This window comes from Dendrobates tinctorius, unplaced genomic scaffold, assembly GCF_039654945.1.
Source record: "Dendrobates tinctorius isolate UK_male_01 unplaced genomic scaffold, ASM3965494v1 ptg000398l, whole genome shotgun sequence".
NCBI lineage: Eukaryota > Metazoa > Chordata > Amphibia > Anura > Dendrobatidae > Dendrobates > Dendrobates tinctorius.
In genome coordinates this window covers 740,402-766,855 of record NW_027362064.1, presented here as the reverse complement: position 1 = coordinate 766,855, position 26,454 = coordinate 740,402, and the positions used below count along the sequence as shown (strand labels likewise).

At 44.9% G+C, this 26,454-nt stretch overlaps 2 protein-coding genes across 3 annotated transcripts in view; one reads left to right on the top strand and one right to left on the bottom strand.

Annotated features, from left to right (window-relative positions):
• NME7 (NME/NM23 family member 7) overlaps window positions 1–26,454 on the bottom strand; it is a 238,141-nt gene that overhangs the window by 93,433 nt on the left and 118,254 nt on the right. For both annotated transcript variants that reach the window (XM_073563790.1, XM_073563789.1), the window contains exon 8: window positions 7,308–7,372. In XM_073563790.1, the coding sequence (XP_073419891.1) occupies window positions 7,308–7,372 (65 nt within the window). The remainder of the gene's footprint in view (window positions 1–7,307; window positions 7,373–26,454) is intronic.
• On the top strand, window positions 9,369–18,571 carry LOC141076366 (myosin-9-like). Its single transcript, XM_073563805.1, has 2 exons — window positions 9,369–9,473; window positions 17,807–18,571. The coding sequence occupies exons 1-2, from the start codon at window positions 9,369–9,371 to the stop codon at window positions 18,569–18,571; spliced, it is 870 nt and encodes a 289-aa protein (XP_073419906.1).

Genomic DNA, 26,454 nt, shown 5'->3' with positions numbered 1-26,454 from the left:
TATCTTAGCAATTTCATGAGCGCTACATTCCTCTGTAAGATTTTTAAAAATGTTTGACTTTTCAGTGACATTTAAATCTATTTTTGATCCATTTTGCCTGAGGAAAACAATCTGCCCAATAATTCAGAACACCTTGATTAAGGGTGTTGATGTCCTTAGGCCTCACTCTTCCTCATTACACAAATATCCATCACCTGATCTGCTTCATCCAATAAGCATTCAAGTTTATACAGCTTGGAGTTGGAAAATCTGCATAAAAATGATGATGTGGTCACAATACTGACTTGCCACAATTAGTATTTTATGCTACAGATTTCCCCAAAAATGCAAGGAACCTATTTTAATTAATAGGTAGAGAAATGCTGCAGAAAATCAGCAATATCAAAATCTCACCAAAATCTCATTGTGGCTATGTAGCCTAATAATTCTACAAATTTTCCTGGAGGATTTGTTCGGGTATTCATGCTTATCACAGGCTGTCTACTTGTTTTTTCTAGTACTGGGCCATTTATGTGATTACCCATTTTTATCGCTTTTTCACTAATCTATATCTCTGATATGTGTCTTCTTACTGATAAATAAATATGTATACGTTTGAAATGGATTTGGATTCTATGTTCTCCTCTTTTTTTCTAATCTATACGAGAATCGTCTCCATATAATGAGACTTTATGAGGCATTACCTATGTATTTTATAAATAATGGAATAAGGATGTTTCTTTGGAGTATTCTTTATATACACCGTGTAATAAAATGCTAGTCTGGCGGCGGCCACTTCCACATCAAGACATGAGCGGTGCTGATAATGTTACCTCAGCAGGTGTCATGCATCTGTCCTATAAGGCAGGGGTCCCCAACCGCCGGTCCGCGGCCCAGCACCGGGCCGTTGCAGTGCCCTTGCCGGTCCGCGGACACAAGGGGAGCCGGGGGGCGGTGCAGCAGCTGATACTCACCCTGCATCCCGCGGCGGCTTCGTCCCGCGGCGGCTTCATCCAGCGCTGAGCGGTCACGTGCTACCGCTCATTTAAGGTCATGAATATGGATGCCACTCATCTCCCATAGGCGTGGCGTCCATATTCATGGACCTTAATGAGCGGTATCACGTGACCGCTCCGCACAGGAAGAAGCTGAAGCGCCGCGAGATGCAGGGACGTGCAGCGACGGGAAGGAAGTTCAGCGACGTGAGGGTAAGTATGATGGGGAGGATGGGGGAGCCGAGCGGAGCCATAAGGGAGGGAGAATGGGAGCGGAACCATGTATACAGGGGAGGGAGAATGGGAGCGGAGCCATATATACAGGGGAGGGAGAATGGGAGCGGAGCCATATATACAAGGGAGGGAGAGTGGAAGCAGAGCCATATATACAAGGGAGGGAGAGTGGGAGCGGAGCCATATATACAAGGGAGGGAGAATGGGAGCGGAGCCATATATACAGGGGAGGGAGAGTGGGAGCGGAGCCATATATACAAGGGAGGGAGAGTGGAAGCAGAGCCATATATACAAGGGAGGGAGAGTGGGAGCGGAGCCATATATACAAGGGAGGGAGAATGGGAGCGGAGCCATATATACAAGGGAGGGAGAGTGGGAGTGGAGCCATATATACAAGGGAGGGAGAGTGGGAGCGGAGCCATATATACAAGGGAGGGAGAGTGGGAGCGGAGCCATATATACAGGGGAGGGAGAATGGGAGCGGAGCCATATATACAAGGGAGGGAGAGTGGGAGTGGAGCCATATATACAAGGGAGGGAGAGTGGGAGCGGAGCCATATATACAGGGGAGGGAGAGTGGGAGCGGAGCCATATATACAAGGGAGGGAGAATGGGAGAGGAGCCATATATACAAGGGAGGGAGAGTGGGAGCGGAGCCATATATACAAGGGAGGGAGAGTGGGAGCGGAGCCATATATACAAGGGAGGGAGAGTGGAAGCAGAGCCATATATACAGGGGAGGGAGAGTGGGAGCGGAGCCATATATACAAGGGAGGGAGAGTGGAAGCAGAGCCATATATACAGGGGAGGGAGAGTGGGAGCGGAGCCATATATACAAGGGAGGGAGAATGGGAGCGGAGCCATATATACAAGGGAGGGAGAGTGGAAGCAGAGCCATATATACAGGGGAGGGAGAGTGGGAGCGGTGCCATATATACAGGGGAGGGAGAATGGGAGCGGAGCCATATATACAAGGGAGGGAGAGTGGGAGTGGAGCCATATATACAAGGGAGGGAGAGTGGAAGCAGAGCCATATATACAAGGGAGGGAGAGTGGGAGCGGAGCCATATATACAAGGGAGGGAGAGTGGGAGCGGAGCCATATATACAAGGGAGGGAGAATGGGAGCGGAGCCATATATACAAGGGAGGGAGAGTGGGAGTGGAGCCATATATACAGGGGAGGGAGAGTGGGAGCGGTGCCATATATACAGGGGAGGGAGAATGGGAGCGGAGCCATATATATAAGGGAGGGAGAGTGGGAGCGGAGCCATATATACAGGGGAGGGAGAGTGGGAGTGGAGCCATATATACAAGGGAGGGAGAGTGGGAGTGGAGCCATATATACAAGGGAGGGAGAGTGGGAGCGGAGCCATATATACAGGGGAGGGAGAATGGGAGCGGAGCCATATATACAGGGGAGGGAGAGTGGGAGCGGAGCCATATATACAAGGGAGGGAGAGTGGGAGCGGAGCCATATATACAAGGGAGGGAGAATGGGAGCGGAGCCATATATACAAGGGAGGGAGAGTGGGAGTGGAGCCATATATACTAGGGAGGGAGAATGGGAGCGGAGCCATATATACAGGGGAGGGAGAGTGGGAGCGGAGCCATATATACAAGGGAGGGAGAGTGGGAGCGGAGCCATATATACAAGGGAGGCCGGGAGAGTGGGAGCGGAGCCATGCATACAGGATGGGACAGGGGAGCCATGTATACAGGATAGAAGAGTGGGAGCAGAGCCATGCATACAGGATGGGAGGATGGGAGCGGAGCCATGTATACAGGATGGGAGAGTGGGAGCAGAGCCATGTATACAGGATGGGACAGGGGAGCCATGCATACAACAGGGGGAGCCACACAGAGCTGGACGGGGGGGACCACACATACATTTTCTGATGATTAGAAAATAATCAGCATGTACAGTACTCCAGTACAATTGTTCTTAAGTGCTCAATGCTCCATTTCCTTGTAGGTTCCAATCATCATTAGCAGTGACGGTCATCAGTAGAAGTAGCCCAGTGCTCCCACTGAAACAGAGAAACAAGCCAGGTGCTCACACTCATTCAAAACCTATGGTGAGTTGAGTCACATTAAAAATGTTATAATTAAATGATAAATATGCACTGCTAAACTACAACCGCGTCCATAGCCCCGCCCCCTTATGACCAAAGCCCCGCCCCTGTCACACCTCCATCCCCGCCCTGCCGGGCCATGGAAGAATGGTCTTGGTTCAAGCCGGTCCCTGGTGCAAAAAAGGTTGGGGACCACTGCTATAAGGAATAGGTTACGCACATGTCCTACTAGGTTTGATCAAAATTATGTTAACTAAATACCCTTATTATTACTATTATTACTACCTTCATGCAATTTTTGCAATATATTTTTTTACTTTTTTATTCCAGGATATTTGTTTTGTGTTTTGCTTTTGGTTTTCTCTGTGTAAAGGTCATGTGTTCATATGCAATTACATTTTGCATGCACATTAATTTACTTTTTCTGCTCAGACCCAGTTTCTCATTTGTTTCATTGTGCATTCTGTGCATATAAGGGTGTGACCGCCCTGTTTCTGAGTTGGAAAATCCATCCTGTCTGGCCTATACTATTACTGGTGGTTCAGTCCCTCTGTCCTTGTTCACATTTACGTCACTTGACAAGTGGAAAGGTTTTAAATACAAGAGTTAGGACTGTCACACAAGGGTTGCCGTGACGTGGCGGGATGGCTTCTACATTATTTTGATCAAAATTATGTTAACTAAATACCCTTAATATTACTATTATTACTACCTTCATGCAATTTTTGCAATATATTTTTTTACTTTTTTATTCCAGGATATTTGTTTTGTGTTTTGCTTTTGGTTTTCTCTGTGTAAAGGTCATGTGTTCATATGCAATTACATTTTGCATGCACATTAATTTACTTTTTCTGCTCAGACCCAGTTTCTCATTTATTTTCTACTAGGTATATGCAAACATGATGTCATCAGCTGTGCTCCAGATTTGCCAAGAAACTCGAGTTGATTGCTCTTTTCCTTTTAAAGTGAATCTGTCAGCAGATATGGGCATGTAAGTCAAAGGAAGCTGAATAAAATGATGCCATAGTATCTACGATCCGATGTCTTATTGCAAGGAAATCCCCATTTTTCTTATATGTACATGAGCTGATCAGGATTATGGGAAGGCACTGACCTGTATGAGAATCTGCCTCCTGAGATTATTGTAAATGAAAGGGTGTATTAACAGCATGAGACCTGTAACTAACACAGAACAGTAAAACTGACCTTTTGTCTTCTTACAAACATATATTCTGCAGCTCTCACAGCTCTGCTTTATTGCAACACTGTCTGCCTGTGGGATAGAAGCTGGAGCTGAGAGATGTGTCAGTTATAGCAACACACACCTCTGCAGTGAGATCAGGAGAGCAGAGAGCGGCCATCACATATTACACTGGTAACTCCCCTTTTATAAAAAAATAATCTCTGGAGGCAGATTCTCATATAGATTAGTGTCCACCCATAGTCATGAACAGCTCATATACATATAAGAAAATGGGATTTCATTGGAATAAGACATTGGATCGCAGATATCAAGGAATCATTTTATTCAGCTTTCTAGGACCTACATGTCCATATAGACGGCTTAGGAGGGTTGATCCTAGTGACAGATTCCCTTTAATGTAGACAAACCCATATGTGAAGGATCTGCCAAGAGTTCACATGTATGGTTTAGTAAATACTTGTTTTCTCCATGGCATACCAATTCCGGAGCATCAATTCTTAGAACTGTGTGTTGTACTTCTCCTCCTAGAAAAGTTTGAATGTGTTTAATACTTTAATAACTGAGTGTTATCAGCTGGGGATGTGTCAGTGCACAGTTTGATCTGACTGGACAATGTCAGATTGTGTAAGCACCAACTGATAACACCCGGTTGTTAAGTTACTCCTACATTTCCAGGAGGAATAGCACAATGCAGAAGACCGGAAACGGTGTCATAGATTTGCTCTATCATGGCGAATATATCACAACGACCACAAGACTGGCCCTCTTGAACAGTGGCACACGCATTGATGATATTGATGCGGGTGGTGATTTACTGTATTCATATTGCGCCCCAAGCAGAATGCTGAACTGTTGGAACACAGCAGACAGCAGAAGTTATATCATCCAAGAAAGATGCCGTGATTTTCATGTGTGCATCAAATTCATTATGACTTTTGTGCCATGTTTACACTAGGTTTTTCAGCCATTTTTTAGGCTTGGTCGACAATGTGGGAGAAGTTTACATTATCCAGATGTTTTCGGCTAATTCATCACTTGAGGTGTTTCGAAAAGTTGTAAAAAGTTTGTGTAATTGTACTCCAGTACCACAGTAGAGGACAAAATCTGTCTTTTTTTGCATAGTTAAAGACTAAAATGTGCAATTTTTAAGCTTATTCAAAAGGTTGTGGTACATTTTATTAAAGGGGTAATGTTCCGCCTTACGGAGAGCGACACGTGAAGACTGACATTCCGAGGTGAGGAGGCTTTTAAGCCGCAGTGCTCCACTGGGAAATATGCAAACTGTCTCTTCAGAGAGGAAGAGGACTAGAACTCTATAGTACCACCTACAGGAAGTAGCGATCCTACAAGTCAATATCCACTCTCTAATGAGCCGTGTCAAATGACTTAGGATAAAAGCCAAAACCAAAACCTCAAATTTGCAGACACTGCGTTTTTTGGGGTACTGCACCACGTCAGTGAAAAAAGTGTGAGATCTGGTTTGGCTGTGTGAGAGGCACTGGTGTCTGCAAATTGTCTGCTAACTGAGATTTTGGTTTTGGCTTTTATCCTAAGTCATGTGAGAAGGCTCGTTAGAGAGTCGATATTAACTTTTAGGATTGCTACTCCTATAAGTGGCTCTAGAGTTCTAGTCCTCTTCCGCTCTGAAGAGACAATTTACATTTTATAAAAAAATAATGCAAATATAGCAAAAGGAAACGAAAACCTAATTTGTGTCAAAAATTCTGAAACATTGTTGGCCATTTAGATACATTTTCAAAAAGAAAGACTAGACAAAAATAAATGTTTTAAAAAATGTGCAAATGATGAATCAAGCCTAAAATTTAGAAAACAGTGGTCACACTACCTACCGTAATAATAGAGGGGTGGTGTACACTTTAAATTAACAGCTATATACATTGGAGGCACATAGGCACATATCTGCCATAAGTCTAGCCAGTCAGGATATAGAGAGTGATGTATACAGGTTGAAGCCGATAACCTTAAAAGCTATGATACTACTGTACCATATGTACATAGTCATTTGAATCCACAAGATCTCGGTGACAACATTGCGCCTAGATAAAAACGCAGGAGATGGCATCAGCATCTCTCGATAGTGCAGACTCGGGTTTTGGACCTGCGCCTTCAATTATCATATGTATATTTTTTGTGGCTGGTCTCCTTATAAGTAATCTAACTTTATTTCCACAGCCTAAACAGGTGAGCCAAACCTTAAATTCAAGCCACCTATAATCCAATCCGAAAAGTATTTTTGAACAATGGATCATATTTCAGGACAACCTTTTGTACAGAATTCCACATTTATAGAACACATGATGTACAGTATATCATGTAACGATCATCATGACAATAACCCAGGCAACGCATGTGCTCTAGATTTTCCAATTCCTCGTGGAAAATTGCTCCAGTCGCACCAAAAATCTCTTTATTCTTACATTTCTGAAATGATCTCTCCATGACCAAATAGAATCATTACAGGAATAAGAAAAAGCTGTCAGACATAAGATTGTCCCAAAACCCGAAGAATCAATGTTAGCAAAACTATAGCTCAGCGTGGCCTGAAGATAGGAAGTCATTCAGTCCAGAACAAGATGGCAATCAAATCCATGACCACCTCAAGCCCAATCTTGGCATTTTAGATGAATGAAGCAGAACGAACCATTATCTGCCAGTACTTCGACCCCCTTCAGGGTGCTCGTCTGTTTGCTCTATTACCTCGAAGCTCCTACTTCTGTATTTCAGTGTGATGCCATTTAACCCACCGTGAGTCAGTTCTTCCCTTAGGCCACTGGAAAATGTCATCATTCATAGAAACTTACCATTTGCAGTGCAGATATTTCAAAGCCTGCATTCAATATATGGTTTATGATTTTCCCAGTTAAGCCTGTAAAATAATGAAAGACAAACATAAGTACACTGTATTCTTTGTGCTCATTTCCAGCTTTAAACACTATGCGGACAAATGTATTGGGACCCCTTCCTGTTACAGCTCTAAACATCCCATTCTAAACTAATACGGAGTTGGTTTTCCCTTTGCAGCTAAAACACTGTAATGGGAAGGATTTATTAAAGATTATGGAGTGTGCCTGAGGAAATTTTTACCCATTCGTCCAGAAGATAATTTGTGAGGTCAGACACCAACGTTGGATGAGAGGGCCAGGATCAAAATCTCTATGGGGTTGAGGTTTTGTGTGGGGCAGTCAATGGTTTCCACATCAAAGTCAACCAACCATGCCTCCCTGGACCATGCTGCCATCAATGAACTCTAGTTCAGTGCTTACAAGTTCTTTTCAACAGAGCTTGTAAGCACTGCTGACATTGTTCAGACCAATGGAGTGCACTCATAGCTATCAATCATGACCAGCTGCAGTGTTCCTATGCTTTAACAATGCTGCAGAGGCAAAGCTGCCTTTGCTTGCAGCAATGAGAAGCATACACTTCAGAGCAGCAGCACAATGATGCCGCTGGTCTGGACTGTCAATCAAGTAGAAAAGCACCTCCCCCAACATGCAGGAAGCCAGGAGGCAGAGAACGGTGCACATCTGCAGAAGAGGCTGAGAACAATAGTGTATCTAAAAGGAAGGTGGGGATGACAATGATGCTGCTCGTCCGAACTGTCAATCAAGTAGGAGAGCACCTCCCCCAACATGCAGGAAGCCAGGAGGCAGAGAATGGTGCACATCTGCAGAAGAGGCTCAGAACAATAGTGTATCTAAAAGGAAGGTGGGGATGGCAAAGGTCTTACTTTTCTGTGATCTTTGGTTTTCCATCACAAATATGAACATATTATAATCTAATAAAATGTGCCAGAGCAGAAAAAAAGGGAAAAAACATTTCACAAGAAAGCTGACTTGTATGTCAAATAAAGTTTTTGATTTTACTGAGGACACGTTCTGTATTGTGCTACAATAGGAGGCTCATCAACAGGCTACAGGTTCTAAAAGCATTGCCTAAGCCTCAACTAAGTTAGTGGGCACAGCAGGAGACCATGTTTAGTTCATTGGAATTTTTACCAAATTAACTTTGATTTATTGAAACTTGCCATCAAACAAACATACCCAAATACATGAAAGAAGTGGGTATACAATATAGTGGTTCTAGCTGCGTTACTGCCCGTGCGTAAGTTTTATGCTGAAACATTACAGTATTTCAGAGAAAACATACTTTGAAAAGCCATCTGGTGACCATCGATTTTGAATGACTACTCCAAGAGCCAGGCCTATGTGTGTGTATATGGAGAGATCTCAAAGGTGTGGGGAGCGGGACGGGGAGAAGCCACAGGGGACTGGCATCAAACCATTCATCTGACACGTATGGTCGCCAGATTGGTTTTCAAAGTATGTGTGTGGTAGAGTAGAACATACATGGCTGTAATAATAGATCTCCTGTCAGGTTCCCCTTAAAATTAAAAACTACAGCATTCACAAAATACAATTTATGGGACTTTTTCATTCAACTGTTGCATATCTTTTGTTTAATTTTATGTTTTTGTTTAAATATTTGTATGTTTCCTATATGTCATTGACATACATTTCTCGACTGCTGAAGTCATTCCCAGAGATCCAAAATATGCTAACTAGGACATAATCCTGTTTTACTGATGACTTCCCAAATGTTACAGTAAAGGGAGGGAGGCCGCCTGACTGTGCGTAAGATGAGCTGCAGAATTGTATCCGAAATTAAATACCAGAGGACGCGACTATACTCTTCAACGTTCTCTCCTGAACACAAGGCTATTTTAAGCGTGACAGTCATTTCCAGATAGAAAGGTAAAAGATAGCAACCTAAAAATGGAAAGAAGCTGCTGATATCATAACCACTTCACACACATATGCACAGGAGCAGCGTCGTACTGGGATCAGCGGTGGGAAGCCCTAGCCATGACTCATTCTCCGGAGAGCTGTCAGCAGATTTCCATATTTAATGTGATCTCTAGAATGAAAACGGTCACGACTATCATACGTGTCTTGCATCATAATAGGGAGGTAAACCTTCCAGGCTCATGATCGCCGATAACCTTACATAACATTTCAGCTTAGAAACATTTTGTGAACAATATGTGTAATAAGATGCTCCACAAAAATAACTATTATCACAGTTAAAACTATGAAAAAGCCAGGATTCAGTACCACTAAACCTCACTCACGTTTTTTCTCACCCAGATCAATGCTAAATGAGGCTTAAACTGAGGTCCTATATAATAATAAATAATAATTTTATTCTGTATATCGCCAATATATTCCGCAGCACTTTACAATTAGGCGGTGACATATATAGACAATAAATTCAGCACAAGGTCAGACAGTGTAAACAGTTACATTAGGAGTGAGGGCCCTGATCGCAAGCTTACAATCTCCAAGGAAATAGGAAGGCTTGTTATTTCAGGCCCAGCAATTATAATAAATAGGGATTTTCATATAAAGCTGCATGATCCGGTCATCAGCCAGTGTGTTTAAGTGCAATTATCAGGTACAGTTATTATGTGCATGGAGACAGATGAATAGGAGGAAGTAGATGCTGAATAATGTTTAGAAGGTGGGAACAGGGAAGACTTAGGTTAGTGAGTTGAGGTGATAGACTTGTTTAAAGAGATGCGTTTTTAAAGCACAGTTAAAAACATGGGGGCTAGGTATCAATCAGATAATCTGGGGTAGTGCGTTCCAAAGAATTGGCGCAGCACGGGAGAAGTCTTGGAGATAGAGGTGCGAGGTTTGACCTATGGAGGATGTTAGCCTTAGGTCAGTTTCAGAACAGAAGGAATGTGTAGGGCAATAGAAAGAGAAGGAGGAGAAATAGATTTGTGCAGAACTGTGGAGAGTTTTGTGGTTGAGAGGAGTTTATGTTGTATTCTGTGGCGAATGGGTAACCAGTGTAATGACTGGCTGGCAGAAGGTGGAGGCATCGGTGAAGTGGCTGGACAGAAATATGACCCTGTATGTTGCATCAGGACGGATTGGACAGGAGAGGGTTTAGTAAGAGCGAGACCGATCAGAACAGAGTTGAAGCGCTCCATACGAAAGTGAATAAAAGCGACAGTAAGCATTTTAGCAGTTTTAAAGGTCAGAAAAGGTTGGATTTGGAGAGGTTTTTAAGATGCAGGTGACATGAGTGAGCGAGTGATCGGATATAGGGAATAAAAGAAAGTTGAGAGTCAAATATAACCCTAAGACAGCGGGCGTGCTAATTGGGAGTTATGGTTAAACCCTGCAAGGTAATTTCAATGTCAGGTAGAGTTAGTTTAGTAGAAGGAGGAAACACAAAAAGTTCAGTTTTGGACAGATTCAGTTTCACATAGAGGAACTCTCTTAGGCCCTGAAAAAAGGCATTCCATGGTGTAAAAAGTTGCCTGGATAAGCTCCATTATGAGCAAGTGGAGGTTGAAAATGGTGATATATCATTATGTCACATTATTACATGAAAATTTTTTCACATGCTTGAGAAAACAATGTCACAGTGTGCACTGGGGGTAATTAGTGAGTGAACCGAACCCCTAGCGTCACACCACTATAGTTACAGGTAACACTGTCAATCATGGCTTCTGAATAGCAATGGATATATGATAAGAATGGCCAAGGAAGGAGACTTTGATCAGAGAAGTGATAGAAGTAAATTTCCACTGCCTTGCATAGAAAAGGAAATCATCTACAATACTTTCTAAGTACTAAGGGGCACGTAGTTATACATTAACAAGGTCACACTGGGGACAGACAGTGCTGTTATTCATATACTTCTGTCAGATCAGGAAGTTAATTGGCTCAGAGCCAAAGTGCAAAGCACTGCAACAGGGTAGAATATGCCACTAGGCAATGGAGGGCCAAGTGCATAGGGTGGCATTTTGCAAAGGGGAGGGAGGTGATGCCAAATCCGGGAATTGTTTCGTATTATTCTAAAATTTTCAGGCCTACTCACTTAAATAAAATCAGTGTATCAGCAACATGTGAGAAATAAATAAAACATAACTTTTAGACCAGATGTGATGAAATTGATCAGCTCATGTAATCTTGGGTATGACCGCCCCATATGACCGGATATGTGTGGTACGCAGGTCTGGGTATGATGCACATCATGTGGTATACCCGAATCACTACAGGGACGGTCTGACCAGTCACATGATTAATGTATTAGCTGTTGCATATTAGAGTTGAATCTGAAGGTTAGAGGAGTGTATCATCGGACTGGAAATGACATGTGATTTCCTGCCATAGACTGGATATTCTAAATGTGTTCCACACAACCAGATATGATGCGCTATATGCGTGTCAAGAGAACTGGCGGTGGGACAAACCAGCCAGCTACTGGGTGATGAACAAATATGGAAACACAAACATCTGAAACCAAGTGCGTGATTCGCAGGCACGGTACTGCATAAGGAACGAGCCTCTGACTGGGGAGCCCACATGACTAACGATAATAAAATACTGTCAGTGCCCAATTTCTCCCCTTGCACCACTCCCATTGGTGATGCACAAATTGGGATGCCCTGTCGTTCAATGGTTCTTAAAGGGGAAGGTTTGATGGCCACACCTACAGGGGTTACAGTAACTTCCTTTTTCCTGCGGCTGTCACCTGGAAGCTTTTTCTAGCCTCCGCAATAAAGGAGCTAATTCAACACTTAACGCAACCATGCGGTACAGCTGAAAACAATACAACACTTCAGACAAAAAATATGGAATAACGACTATGTTGATATTTGGTCATTATTGTCAGGATCTGATATATAAATCGCATGGGGGTTCCGCTTGGCGGCGGGATGATGAGTTCTGCAGGCGGCTGACCCTACAGCCCGATCTAGGTTGGAGGTTGAAAGCGACAGATGTGTGGTTGAGGCTGATGCTGTCGCAGAAGCAGCCCCCCTTTTCAGCTGCGACCACTAAATACTCCGCAGACGCAGGTCAACACTCAGTGGTCGTACGAAAACCCGAGGCCTGCTGGCTATTTAACGAGGGAAACTGCCGTTTCCAAACATTATGCAGATTTAGGCATGACTGCTCAGCTTGTGGGTGGGGGGGGGGACACCCAGCTTCAAGATGTACTCGTCAGTCAAACAAAGCGCCAAGGCAGAACCCCAGCGAGCGTAACCGCGATGAGCCCCTGGCTAGATCTCTACCCCAATAAGAAAGCGGCTTGGCAACTACACTCCGGCTTTAGGGATGGTTTTTTTATCTCCTTCAAGATTAGTAGAACATCAACATTGGCCGATAACCAAAAATCAGCTCGAGTTCTCTGAAATTCTAAAACAAAAAATTGAAAAGAAGGTTGAGATTCGTAGAATGGCAGGCCCCTTTCAGTTCCTACCCTTCAAAAATATTAAAATATCGCCATTAGGCATTATTCCGAAAAAGGAACCCAGTAAATATCGGCTTATCCATCATCTGTCTCACCCAAAGGGCGAATCAGTTACCAAGGCTATCCCCCCAGAGGAAGCTTCTGTCACATACGCGTCTTTGGACCAGGCTGTGGAATTAGTCCGTGCAGCCAGGCCCGACGCCCTGCTAGCTAAATCAGACATAGACTCGGCATTCCGCTTATTACCCGTGCACCCCGAATGTTTCCACCTATTAGGATGCAAGGTGGACGAGTACTATTATTTTGATATGTGCCTGTTGATGGGATGTTCTATTTCATGTCACTATTTCGAGCTATTTAGTACTTTCGTGGACTGGGTAGTTCATTATGAAACAGGCAGCAATCTCTGATTCACTACCCCGACGATTTCTTGCTCGTCGGTTCCAAAAATTCTAAACTCTGCTTCATCCTGCTAGAAAAATTTAAATTTACATCACGGCATTTCAGCGTACCCCTATCATTTGAAAAAACAGTCGGACCAGGTAATGTATTGCCTTTCTTGTGCATCGAAATAGACACCAATACGATGGTTTTCTGCTTACCTGCTGAAAAATACAGAAAACACTGCAGATATTAGAAGGCTTCAGTAAAGTTAAAAAATTCACCCTTCAGCAGATGCAGGCCTTACTGGGTCTACTGACATTTCCAGCCGCGTAATGCTGGTCGGCAGAGCCTTCTCTCGCCCATTATTGTTGGCAACCAAAGGCATTTCCCAGTCCGGCCCGGCCATAGAATTAGGCTTATTCGCTTGTTAAAGGCAGACTTGTTAGTATGGAAAACTTTCCTGCAATCGTACAACGGACAAACATGTGTAATGGCTAAAGAAACGTCAAGCAAGGACTTAGGGCTTGCAGTAGGGTGGAATAAAACAGAGGGTTTTGCAGCAATCTACAAAAACCAGTGGTGCAAAAGCAACTGGATGGAGCTATGAACCACATCAAACTGGAGGGCGCGATCCAGCCCTATGGGAAATTTTCCCAATAGTTGAATCAGCTGTTATGGGCTTCTCAGATGAGAAACGCGAACATTCGGTTTCAAACAAAAAATATGAGAACCGCTAAGAGCTTGAACCATATGTCAGCTACATCCTTGCCCATGCTCGCTCTTTTACGCTGGCTAGCGTGGCTATGTTAGGAAAACAATATCTGGTGTTGAGTCACTTTAGTGGCGGAGGTAGAGGATAATCTCATTAACTCACTGTTATTTTCCGATTGACAGACATTTAGATTCCAGCTTCCCAATGCGCAACCTTCGGGTGTTCAGTGTCCGCCATCCCTATGGGACACGGTGGCCAATCACTGATGCCCTTAATCCGTGCCTCCGTTTCACAGGCTACATGGCAGGTTTATGGTAAGGCTTGGGAGGAGTGATGCTCATTAATTCAGGGTACGCCAGTAGACAAGTGCGACCGAGCAAGAGGCGTAGTGACAACAGAATTTTCGGTTCGGCTGAGGGAAAGGGGGGTGTTGGGTACGTCGGCGCAACGGAAATTATCGGGATTAGCCATTTTCTTTCAACTAATGGGGTGGGCTGATGTAACAAAGCTCTTTTTCATCAAGCAAGCCATTAAAGGCTGGAAAAGGCTTCAACCATGTCAAGAAAGTTGTCGCCCTATTTCATTAAGGCTAGGTTCACATCGCGTTAGTGACATCTGTTTAAAGCATGCGATAAACGGATGCGCTAATGCTGATGTCCTTTTTGACTTTTTCTGACCGATTGCGCTAACGAATGAGCTAATGTATATCGCGTTAGCATGCGTTAGCAATAGAGGTCTATGCACAGCGAACGTGTCCGTTCGCTGTGCGCTAGACCTAACGCACCCGAAAAAGCAGTAGACCGCGATCGAAGGTGTGTCAGAAAGTAACGCATCATCACTAACACATGCCGATTTGGACATGCGATAGGATGCGTTACCATAATAGATGCCAATAGGTGTGTTAACGGATCCATTCCATTGCGTTAGTGCCGCATAGCAACAGATCCGTTAAACGGATGGCACCTAACGCAATTTGAACCTAGCCTAAGACTACTGAACAACATTATTTCAATATCACCATTGGTATGCAAATCGCAATACGAGGCAATCCTCATATTTGCAGCTTTCGCTATCGCTTTTCTCGGTGCACTGCGCATTAGCGAGTTGTTACTGCGGTCATAAAATGCGTCGCAAGGCCGTTTAATTAACAAGGTGTGGTGTAGTGACCACGGTGTCCGCTAGGGGGCGCTGTGTGGGTGTCCCAAGACGGACGGATAGCCATGTCCAGGGTGGTAACAGGAGCAGGGTCCTAAATGACCGTTATATATCCCAAGGTGGGTGGCCTTGGGATGAAGGCTTGATTATGTGCTGATCAGCAGAGCTGATCTTTTGTTCCAATGTGTTAGTGAGAAGCCTTCAGGTGATTGGTGAGAGGGGTGGGATCAATCACCTACAAACCCACCTAGGGGTGGGTGTCTAAAACGCCATAGTAAAGTATGTGTATGAATGGTTGAAGGACCTGTGATGAGGTCATAGGCATGTGATCTGGTGGGCGTGGCTACAGACCATATAAGGTGGCCAGGGTAGGTCACATGAGGGAATGCTTGGAACCGGTTGGTCCGTATGGAAGGTCTCGTGCAGGAAGATGTGTCTGCCTTCCTGAGTGCACATGGGGACGCTGTCTATCATGGCTGCACATATCTGAGAGTTCCCAGGAGAGGGAATGAATGTCTGCACTGAGAAGCAGCTATGAGGTAACCCGGACAGGGGATATAACTGTGAGGCTAGAGAGCCTGTGTAACTGGACATAACAAAGCCTGTGTGACCACAGGGATAACAGAGCAGAGCTCTGTCATGGACGCTATGCTGTTTTATATGAACTTTCTGTTGCTGTTCATGGTTTATGATGCCTAATAAACCACATGGATTGTTGGAGTTATATTAGAAACCCGTGCCGGAGCTGGTTATTTGGCTGCCTAGCGAGTGTCCCCTACCTTAATGACAAGCACTACCTTACAATTGGTGGAGAAAGCGGGCAGTGTTGTAGCCTTGTTGCTAGGGGCAATGGTCAAGGACTGCAAAACTCGGTTGCTAAGGGCAACGGTTCCAACAGCACATGTTGCAGTGCTGGCAACACCGAGCCAGGAGGGCTGACGGTCTTGAAAGCCGTGTGATATGCTGACTGGGGTCAGTGGAAGAGATTTATAGGACACCTCTGCGGTAGAGGGGTCCGAGAACCTGCGTGGCCGGCAGCTGACGGTCGTGAAAGCTGTGTGGTATGCTGACCGGGGTCAGAGAAAGAGACTGGTGATTGCTATAGGGTGCCTCTGTGGATAAGAGGTACCCGAGAACCTGTGTGGCCGACACAGGTAACGGACAGGTGTCCGTGTTGTACTGATCAGGGTCAGTGAGAAAGACTGTGTACCTGGAGGGATCAGTGTGCAAGGTCCTGGAGGGTCAGTGTTGGGAGGTTCTGGGAGAAGAATCGGATCCCTGGAGCACGTGCTGTAACGTTGGACCTGGTGAGGCGTGAGTGTTGGACAGTCTCAGGAGGAGACGGATGTCCTGAATAGCACCCGCTGAGCCCCTGGACCTGGTGAGGCCAGTGTGTTGGGAAACCCTGGGAGGAGGGTCGGCTCCCTGAATAGCACCTGGTGCGCCCTGTGTGTTGGACAGTCTCAGGAGGAGACAGACATCTTGAATAGCACGCAGACAGGACATGTGAGTTTTTGTGTTGTGTTTATTTTTCTTTTCCCTCTCAAGTCAGTTTGCGGTGGCTCAGTGGGGTCAAGAAGGTGACAAGCGGCTTGCTGTAACTCGGCGGGGTTACGAAGGTGACAAGCGGCTTGCTGTAACTCGGCGGGGTTACGAAAGTGACACCAGCAGCTGTGTGTGAGCGGCAGCCGGAGGTGTCTGAGATCAGTGACAGCAGGAGCTGTGGTGGTGCCAGCAAGAACTTGTGTGGTATCATACTTAAAGGGCCAGCACAGGCCCAAGAGACAAACTATTTTGTGTAAACTCTGGTCTGAGGAGACCTGTAGAGAGGAGACCTGTAGAAAGGACATGGGGAAATCCCGAAAGGGGGCGTGACCCATATTGGGGTGGTAACCCAAAGGGGGTGGAGTCCCAGTGGGGGGGCGGTGACCCAAATTGGGGTGGTAACCCAAAAAGGGGTGGAGTCCCAGAGGGGGGCGGCAACCCAAATTGGGGTGGTCCAGAAAAGGGCAGCACTGGGTACTCAGTGAACATGTCTGGGGAACCGCAGTGTTCATGTATGACTTTTTCAGAATGTGGGACATTCTTTCCAGAAAACGACAGGCCGCAGGTGTGTACCATGATGTTACACCGAGAAGGAGTCTCTGGACGGTTGGACTCAAAGAGTCAGGTGACTCTGACAGGAACTCCTCTCATTTTCTGTCTGACCGAGAAAATGATCCAGGTTCGCTGTAAACATGGGGTCACTGTGAACTATGCGGTAGACAGAGTAATGTTTGAGGGGTCCGGAGGCACTGAGTACCAGGGTGGCGGTATACCATCAGACTTAGTGTATGCCTTTGAGAGAGGCCGGGACTTTGTTTTGTTTGATGATGTATGGCAGGGGGATGGAGACGTTTCTAATGTTGGGCTAGCAGACATTGAGAGGGTGACGCCTCCTAAAGTGGACAGGTCTGGTGTAGAAGTGACCGAAAGAAGGGGTACATCTGCCCAACGGACGGACCTGACGTCTCGTGACATGACTGGTGGTGAGCTGGTAGATGAGACGACTGGAGTGGACACACGGTCAGAGGGTAACTGAAGGGTTGGGGTGATTGGGGTGACTCAGTCTCTGGGGGTGACTGTGGCTCTGAGAGAAAAAGGGAGCACAGACTAGAAGAGCTATAGAAGGAAGTCACAGAGTTCAAAGATCACCTGGCAATGTGGCAAGGTCTGAATAAGTCCCTCAGAGAAGATGTAGGAGTACTCACAGAAACTGTAAGAGGTCTTCTGCGGGAGAAGAACTGGGATGAAAACTTACAGCGGCCGGGCCCGAGTGATGAACAGAGTAAAGACAAGAAGAAACTGAAAAGTCTGGAAGCAGAGATGATCCATATGCAGGAGGAGCTTGCTGCTGCAGAACATGCTAAAAGGCAAGCACAGCAGGAAAGAGATGAACTGGCTGATGTAATTGCCAACAACAGTGGTACAGGTGCTCTGGCTTTGGAAGAAAAGAGGCTTTTAGAGTCTCGCATCGCACAGCTTGAAGAAGAATTGGAGGAAGAACAAGGCAACGTTGAATTGGCCAATGACAGGCTGAGAAAGGCCACACTTCAGGTTGACCAGAGGAATGCTGACCTGAATGCAGAACGTAGTAATGCTCAGAAGAACGAGAATGCCCGTCAGCAATTAGATCGCCAGAATAAGGAGTTAACAGCAAAGGTTGCACAACTGGAGGAACAACTTGATGCTGAAACTAAAAAGCGACAATCTGCAAGCAAACAAGTACGGCGTACAGAGAAAAAACCGAAGGATGTACTAATGCAAATGGATGATGAAAGGCGTAATTCTGAGCAGTACAAAGACCTGGCAGAGGGAAATAATGTGCGTCTGAAACAGCTGAAGCGCCAGGTGGAAGAAGCAGAGAAAGAGGCTCAACGTGCCAATACGTTGTATTACAGATTACAGCGTGAATTGGAGGATGCTATAGAGACAGTAGGTGCAATGAACCGTGAGGTTAATGCACTGAAAAGCAACTTAGACGTGGTGATCTACCCTTTGTTATAAGACGCATAGACAGAAAAGGAGGTGACGGGGCGCACTGTAGAAGTGTGGTGACAAAACAGTGTCTGATGACGCAGACAGATTGTGACTGGAGGGCCAAAGCCCAGGACCGATATTCTGACCGCTGGGGGCGGGGGAGGCCTAACATAGAGATGAGGCCCTTTGACAGACAAAACAGACGGAGACGGTTCTCTCGGCCTGTGGGGCTAGGTGACATGGGTGCCCGGTCTCGAGATCCTTATGTCGTGTGTTCAACCCCACAAGCTTGAACAGAGTGGGAATGTATGTGGTGTAGTGACCACTGTGTCCGCTAGGGGGTGCTGTGTGGGTGTCCCAGGACGGAAGGATAGCCATGTCCAGAGTCGTAACAGGAGCAGGGTCCTAAATGACCGTTATGTATCCCAAGGTGGGTGGTCTTGGGATGAAGGCTTGATTATGTGCTGATCAGCAGAGCTGATCTTTTGTTCCAATGTGTTAGGGAGAAGCCTTCAGGTGATTGATCCCACCCGTCTCACTAATCACCTACAAACCCACCTAGGGGCGGGTGTCTAAAACGCCATAGTAAAGTATGTGTATGAATGGTTGAAGGACCTGTGATGAGGTCATAGCCATGTGATCCGGTGGGCGTGGCTACGGACCATATAAGGTGGTGTGAAGGAAAGTGGTTTCTCCCATGTCACCAATGTGACGTAACTACACAGGCACAGCTCTCCGGCGCCCCCTTTATCTCTCAGGTCAGTATGCGAACTGCACCTAGATCAAATGGCCGCCGGGGAGGATGTCCTGTTACCTGCTGGGTATTCTAAGATTCGTAATCAGAGTAAAAGCACCAGCCCAAGATTAATTTTATGGTTTAATTGCCTTAAGGGCGCACTAGATAATTACAGAAATTAGAAATATACAGTAAGCTATGCAACTGAATTAGTGGATTTGCAGACAGAGTAAAATATAACAATAACGGTACAAGACTTAGAGATATTAAGCTGGTGGTCAATTTACCAGGTTGTAGGTTGCATATGGATGCCGGGAGCTCTGCAGTCCACAGGTATAAGAATCTTAGTTCCCAGACAGACCCAAAAGCGTGTGCCGCTGCTCCCTTGGCAGATCTGTCCCCAGTTCCTTCTTAGATCATCATCATCTGGTTCTGTGAGAGTCAGTGTCTCTGCCATGTGCTCTCAGTTCTTAAGCATGCTGGGTTCCTCCCCCTGTGTCAGAGGATGGGCTAATAATCTACACCCTTTAGCTCCCTGCAGAATTTATTCCCAATATCTAAGAAAGGGGGTAACTTTCTCCAGGATGATAGGATCAGGACACGAGAGGTACCAGTGAATGCGGTTTGTTTTGCCTGTCATGTGGAGAGCAAACATGGCCCCATTGGGTCACTGTGGAGAGCCAATCTCTATATCTCAGGTCCCAGAGCCCTCACCGACTCAGGAGTCGCACTGTCAGATGCGTAATTTCCTCAGGGTCACGCGGATATTTTTTATGAGTCTGTAACTCGAAAGGTGTGCTCATAATCCATGATCCTAGGATGGAGTTGGATTGGCTGGGAGAGACAATGGATGTGTATTTCTGTGACCAACTGACAGGTATATTCTAATTGAAGCCCCCAGGCACCTTCATGCCTCATGCTGGCGTAGCTCCTACTCAAGCTTTAAAGTTCTGTTTTGGCCTTATCTCATTATCATACTAAAAGACCTTGCTATTCAACATTGGAGCACTAAATCTTGTTTTCTTCAATATGCTTACAGGCCATGGGGGGTAGGAGCAGTTAGCTGCCTGTGATTCTTGTGAACTCAGACAAAATGGCGTCACTGGGACAGGCCAAGCTCAGACATGAGGCGAGCATTATGCCCCATATCCAAAATGGCGGCTGCTCCTTCATCACAGGTGGCCAGGGTAGGTCACATGAGGGAATGCTTGGACCTGGTTGGTCCGTATGGAAGCTCTCGTGCAGGAAGATGTGTCTGCCTTCCTGAGTGCACATGGGGACGCTGTCTATCATGGCTGCATGTGTCTGAGAGTTCCCAGGAGAGGGAATGAATGTCTGCACTGAGAAGCAGCTATGAGGTAACCGGACAGGGGATATAACTGTGAGGCTAGAGAGCCTGTGTAACTGGGCATAACAAAGCCTGTGTGACCACAGGGATAACAGAGCAGAGCTCGGTCATGGACGCTATGCTGTTTTATATGAACTTTCTGTTGCTGTTCATGGTTTATGATGCCTAATAAACCGCATGGACTGTTGGAGTTATATGAGAAACCCATGCCGGAGCTGGTTATTTGGCTACCTAGCGAGTGTGTCCTACCTTAATGACAAGCGCTACCTTACAAAGGACATAGTCATATGCAGCGACGCTCTGTGCATTCGAGTGCGAAAATCCAAATGCGATCCCACATGGGTGCTGGTTAACTCAGCAGATGGCCCAGTATGCCCACTAAAAATAGTCAAAAGATATGCGGTATTAACACATGAAAGCAGATTCTCTCTCTCATACAGACGGGTCCCCTCTTACCAAGTATCAATTTCAGCCAATTTTCGCATTATGCCTAGAAAAATTTGGTGCTAATCCGAAGGAATACGGGACACATTCTTTCCGAATCCTAGCCATCAAAGCAGCTAGGGCAGGAGTATCGGAGGCCAAGGTGCAGAGAATGGGTCGATGGAAATCCGAATGCATCGCCAGATACATAAGACCTGATTTGCTAAAGTAACACATTTTATCTTTTACAGGAGTAAAGTTTGGGTTTTTGGACATTCATACATCTATTGGGCGGCAAAAAGAGCCGAGCAGCGGCCTGGAGGAAAAAGTCTAGGCTTCCCGGGTCTAGAAGTTAACTGGAGAGGGATCAGAGGCCTCCAATGGCAGCAGGTGTTCCAAGAGATAGTTGACATCTCCAGGAGGGCTAAACGCCCGGTGATAATAGTATTACACGTTAGTGGCAATGATCTCGGCAAGAGCAAAATCGCTGATATTTATAAATGGATAACAACAGACATCAAACGTTTTAGCTGTTTATTCACGAATATGGTATTGGTGTGGTCAGATATGATACCACGAGCCGTATGGCGGAGGGCAAGAGATGAAAAAGCCATAGAGCGCGCAAAAAAAAAAATTCAAAGCGAGGATGGCAAAATTCGTGAAGGGAAAATGCGGTATTGTGGTTCGTCACCACCAACTGGAAGGGGATAACATAGCATTATTAAGACCGGACGTAGTTCACCTGACGGACAATGGCCTCGATAAATTTTTGTCTGGCTTGCAGGACGGAGTTGAACAGGCTCTAATGTTGATTGGTGGGGGTCAGAGTCCCGTGTAGGTTATACATAGGATCCTCCATGGCGGAAGTAGTGGAGAAGGGCAAAGGATCGTAACCGCTCGTTGAACAAATTGCCTGTCGATCACGGACAGGATCTCGGCTATGAGCCGCCCGTTAGGAAATGTAATTGCCTTTCGCTGCTTATGTAATTAATAAACTGTGACTGACCTGTTTCAACTCATTTAGGCCTGGCTTTGTTTTCATTACGTGATTGGTGGGAAGGGGGGACGGCACTGTTTAAAGGGGTTGTCCGGGCTTTTCACATAATCTCAGTGCATATCTGGGCTGCAGAATGCTGACAATAAGTAATTTACCTTCTGTGGCCAGTCTGCACAGTTTTCAAGATATGATCTCTTGCTTGTAAGAAAAACGTCTGGGGGGGGGGTGTTCTGGCATTGAAATGAGAACTGGTCATTTCCTCCTCAATAGTTTCACTTTCCATAGATCTCTGCTCAGCGTGTGTCTGGGGGAGGAGCAGCTGCTCTCTGCACTGAGGCTGCTAGAGGGGGAGGATTTGTTACTGTGTGAGGAGGTATAGGCTTGTTCATGTGGTCGGGGAGGGCCTGTTGCTATGGAGGGTGGGGTTGTTGCTATAGAGGGCAGGTTTTAGTAGAGTAGGAGGAAACGACCAGTTCTCATTTCAATGCCAGAACACACCCCCCCGGACGTTTTTCTTACAAGCAAGAGCTGATATCTAGCAAACCCTGCAAACTGGCCACAGAAGGTAAATTACATATTGTCAGCATTCTGCAGCCCAGATATGCACTGAGATTATGTGAAAAGCCCGGACAACCCCTTTAAGACACACGTCTCCACAGTCTAGGTTTTGAGCCATGAAGATGGAGTCTAATTGGAAGAACTTTCATTAAATAGATGTTAAATACATCATCCATTTGAGCGGAGCTAATTGTAATAGGTGCACATCCTAGGATCTGAAATAGATTTACAAGTGCAATACAATTCCCCTGAAGAACCAGAATGAAGTGCGTTGGGAGATACATAGGAAGTGCTCAGGGCGGTTATGCTCAGGTATAGCTGTGGACTGCCCTTGTTAGTGCAGCAGTCTTGGGGAAACCGGGGTCTGATCAGTTTGGAGAGGGAGACTCGTGGAGGCATGGAAAGAGATGCAATGACTCCTCTGGATCTATGGGTGCGATTGTTTCAGTTATCTCCTAACATTAACCAATCAGTTTATTTATGCATGGTATAATATTTTGTAAAATAGCCTTAGAGTATTGTCTATTAGTTATCCCCTTAATAATTTGGATATACTTTTCCTCTGATTGCTTCTCTCCTGATTTTGACTTACAAATACTGATGTAAAATACTGACCAAATACTGAAGGTGTGACTGTGGTCTTAGTCTAATACACGACTATGAAATCATGAACCAAGACTGGCAAACTAAATTGGATCTATTTAATTACAACCAAAACCGCAATGAAAATGATTCAGAGGAGTCTATTCTATTATCACGTTAGGGTGGTAAAAAAGAGGTAATGCTAAATACAGTTGTGGCCAAATGTACTGACACCCCTGCAATTCTGTCAGATAATACTCAGTTTCTTCCGGAAAATGATTGCAAACACAAATTCTTTGGTATTATTAGCTTCATTTAATTTGTCTTAAATGAAAAAACACAAAAGAGAATGAAGCAAAAAGCAAAACATTGATCATTTCACACAAAACTCCAAAAATGGGCCAGACAAAAGTATTGGCACCCTCAGCCTATACTTGGTTGCACAACCTTTAACCAAAATAACTGCGACCAACCGCTTCCGGTAACCATCAATGAGTTTCTTACAATGCTCTGCTCGAATTTTAGACCATTCTTCTTTGGCAAACTGCTCCAGGTCCCTGTTATTTGAAGGGTGCCTTCTCCAAACTGCCATTTTTAGATCTCTCCACAGGTGTTCTATGGGATTCAGGTCTGGACTCATTGCTGGCCACCTTAGAAGTCTCCAGTGCTTTCTCTCAAACCATTTTCTAGTGCTTTTTGAGGTTTGTTTTGGGTCATTGTCCTGCTGGAAGACCCATGACCTCTGAGGGAGACCCAGCTTTCTCACACTGGGCCCTACATTATACTGCAAAATTTGTTGGTAGTCTTCAGACTTCATAATGCCATGCACACGGTCAAGCAGTCCAGTGCCAGAGGCAGCAAAGCAACCCCAAAACATCAGGGAACCTCCGCCATGTTTGACTGTAGGGACCGTGTTCTTTTCTTTGAATGCCTCTTTTTTTCTCCTGTAAACTCTATGTTGATGCCTTTGCCCAAAAAGCTCTACTTTTGTCTCATCTGACCAGAGAACATTCTTCCAAAACGTTTTAGGCTTTTTCAGGTAAGTTTTGGCAAACTCCAGCCTGGCTTTTTTATGTCTCGGGGTAACAAGTGGGGTCTTCCTGGGTCTCCTACCATACAGTCCCTTTTCATTCAGACGCCGACGGATAGTACGGGTTGACACTGTTGTACCCTCGGACTGCAGGGTAGCTTGAACTTGTTTGGATGTTAGTCGAGGTTCTTTATCCAACATCCGCACAATCTTGCGTTGAAATCTCTTGTCAATTTTTCTTTTCCGTCCACATCTAGGGAGGTTAGCCACAGTGCCATGGGCTTTAAACTTCTTGATGACACTGCGCACGGTAGGCACAGGAACATTCAGGTCTTTGGAGATGGAATTGTAGCCTTGAGATTGCTCATGCTTCCTCACAATTTGGTTTCTCAAGACCTCAGACAGTTCTTTGGTCTTCTTTCTTTTCTCCATGCTCAATGTGGCACACACAAGGACACAGGACAGAGGTTGAGTCAACTTTAATCCATGTCAACTGGCTGCAAGTGTGATTTAGTTATTGCCAACACCTGTTAGGTGCCACAGGTAAGTTACAGGTGCTGTTAATTACACAAATTAGAGAAGCATCACATGATTTTTTCGAACAGTGCCAATACTTTTGTCCACCCTCTTTTTTATGTTTGGTGTGGAATTATATCCAATTTGGCTTTAGGACAATTCTTTTTGTGTTTTTTCATTTAAGACAAATTAAATGAAGATAATAATACCAAAGAATTTGTGTCTGCAATCATTTTCTGGAAGAAACTGAGTATTATCTGACAGAATTGCAGGGGTGTCAATACTTTTGGCCACAACTGTAGGTGAATTGTGCTATGGCCAATAGATGGAACGCATTCAAGAAGGCATTTTACACAGAGGCCAAGATAAGAAAGTAGTTACCAAACTAGTTCTAAGTTAATACAAGTATCGATGGAGCAATTAATAAAGACAAAACTACTATACTAATTAACAGAATCGCACTAATTCCTATTGTGCCGTCATTGCGGAATTCAGATTATGGATAGCTAATGCTGGTGGCCAGCGTCATATCACAGTTGATAAAGTCTGAATGAATCAACTTAAAAATTATAATAGTGCCTCTCTTTGAATTATACTTAAAGGGGATGTCAAATAAAGACAACCCTGTTGTCCACAGGCCATACTAAAGTATATGGAGGACCCCTGGTCAGAACTCCCTTTTGTGAGCCAGGGAAAGTTTGTCTACACGATTGACTTTCCCTATAATAGACTTGTGCTATCCATGTATTACAAGTATAAAAAATGTAACACCACATTTAGTGGCTGCCGCAGGGAAAACTTATGGCTGGATGAGGCACATTTTCTGATGAGACAGGACAAAATATTTTTTTTTACATTAGAAAACTATTTCTAAAATCATCATGCCGGAAATTAGAGAGGAATTGTTTATCAATATGAGTATAGAGCAGCTATAGGACAGTTTTATTATATTGCTAGGGTCCTGGGTTCAAATCCCACCAAGGACAACATCTGCAAAGATGCATGGATTCTCTACGTGTTTGCATGTGTTTCCACCCACACTCTAAAAACAAGTTAATAGGGAATTTAGATTGTAAGCCCCGATGTCTGTAAAGTGCTGTGGAATTAACGGTGCTATATAAGTGATGTAAGATAAATATATAGGGACCCAAGTGATAACAGAATAGAATGGAGAATTACATCAGACACTATTGGGCTAAAGAGAAGGATCACTTTTTTAACGCTGTACATGATCTTTTGTAATGTTAGTCTAGGAATAACAGTCTGCAATCACATAATGACCGACGAAATATTGGCATTGAGCGCTGCAAAGGCTGGTTTCACATATCAGTTTTTTGGCGTCAGTCACATTCCGTCGGTGCGACGGATCGACGGGTCCGTCGCAGATTGTGGAAAACTGATGCAACAGATCTGTTTTTCCGATGGATCCGACTAGCGGATTCATTGAATAAAACGGATCCGTCGCGTCCATTTTTTCATCCGTTTCTTCCATTTTTTGACGGATCCGTTTTTAAAAACGCGCACAGACAGATAGATCTATAGATAGATAGACCGATAGTTAGATAGATAGATAGACAGAATCCATACATATATCCATAGATATATCTATGGATATATCTATGGCTATATATCCATGGATATATCTATACAGATATATCCATAGATATATCTATAGTGTAAGGTAGCGCTTGTCATTAAGGTAGGGGATACTACTCGCTAG

Excerpts from the sequence above, each read along its gene's own strand:
- LOC141076366 (XM_073563805.1), top strand. The coding sequence starts at position 9,369 with ATGACTCATTCTCCGGAGAGCTGTCAGCAGATTTCCATATTTAATGTG. Across the intron at positions 9,474-17,806 it reads TCTTGCATCATAATAGGGAG|AACTGGGATGAAAACTTACA; the intron begins GTAAACCTTCCA and ends CTGCGGGAGAAG.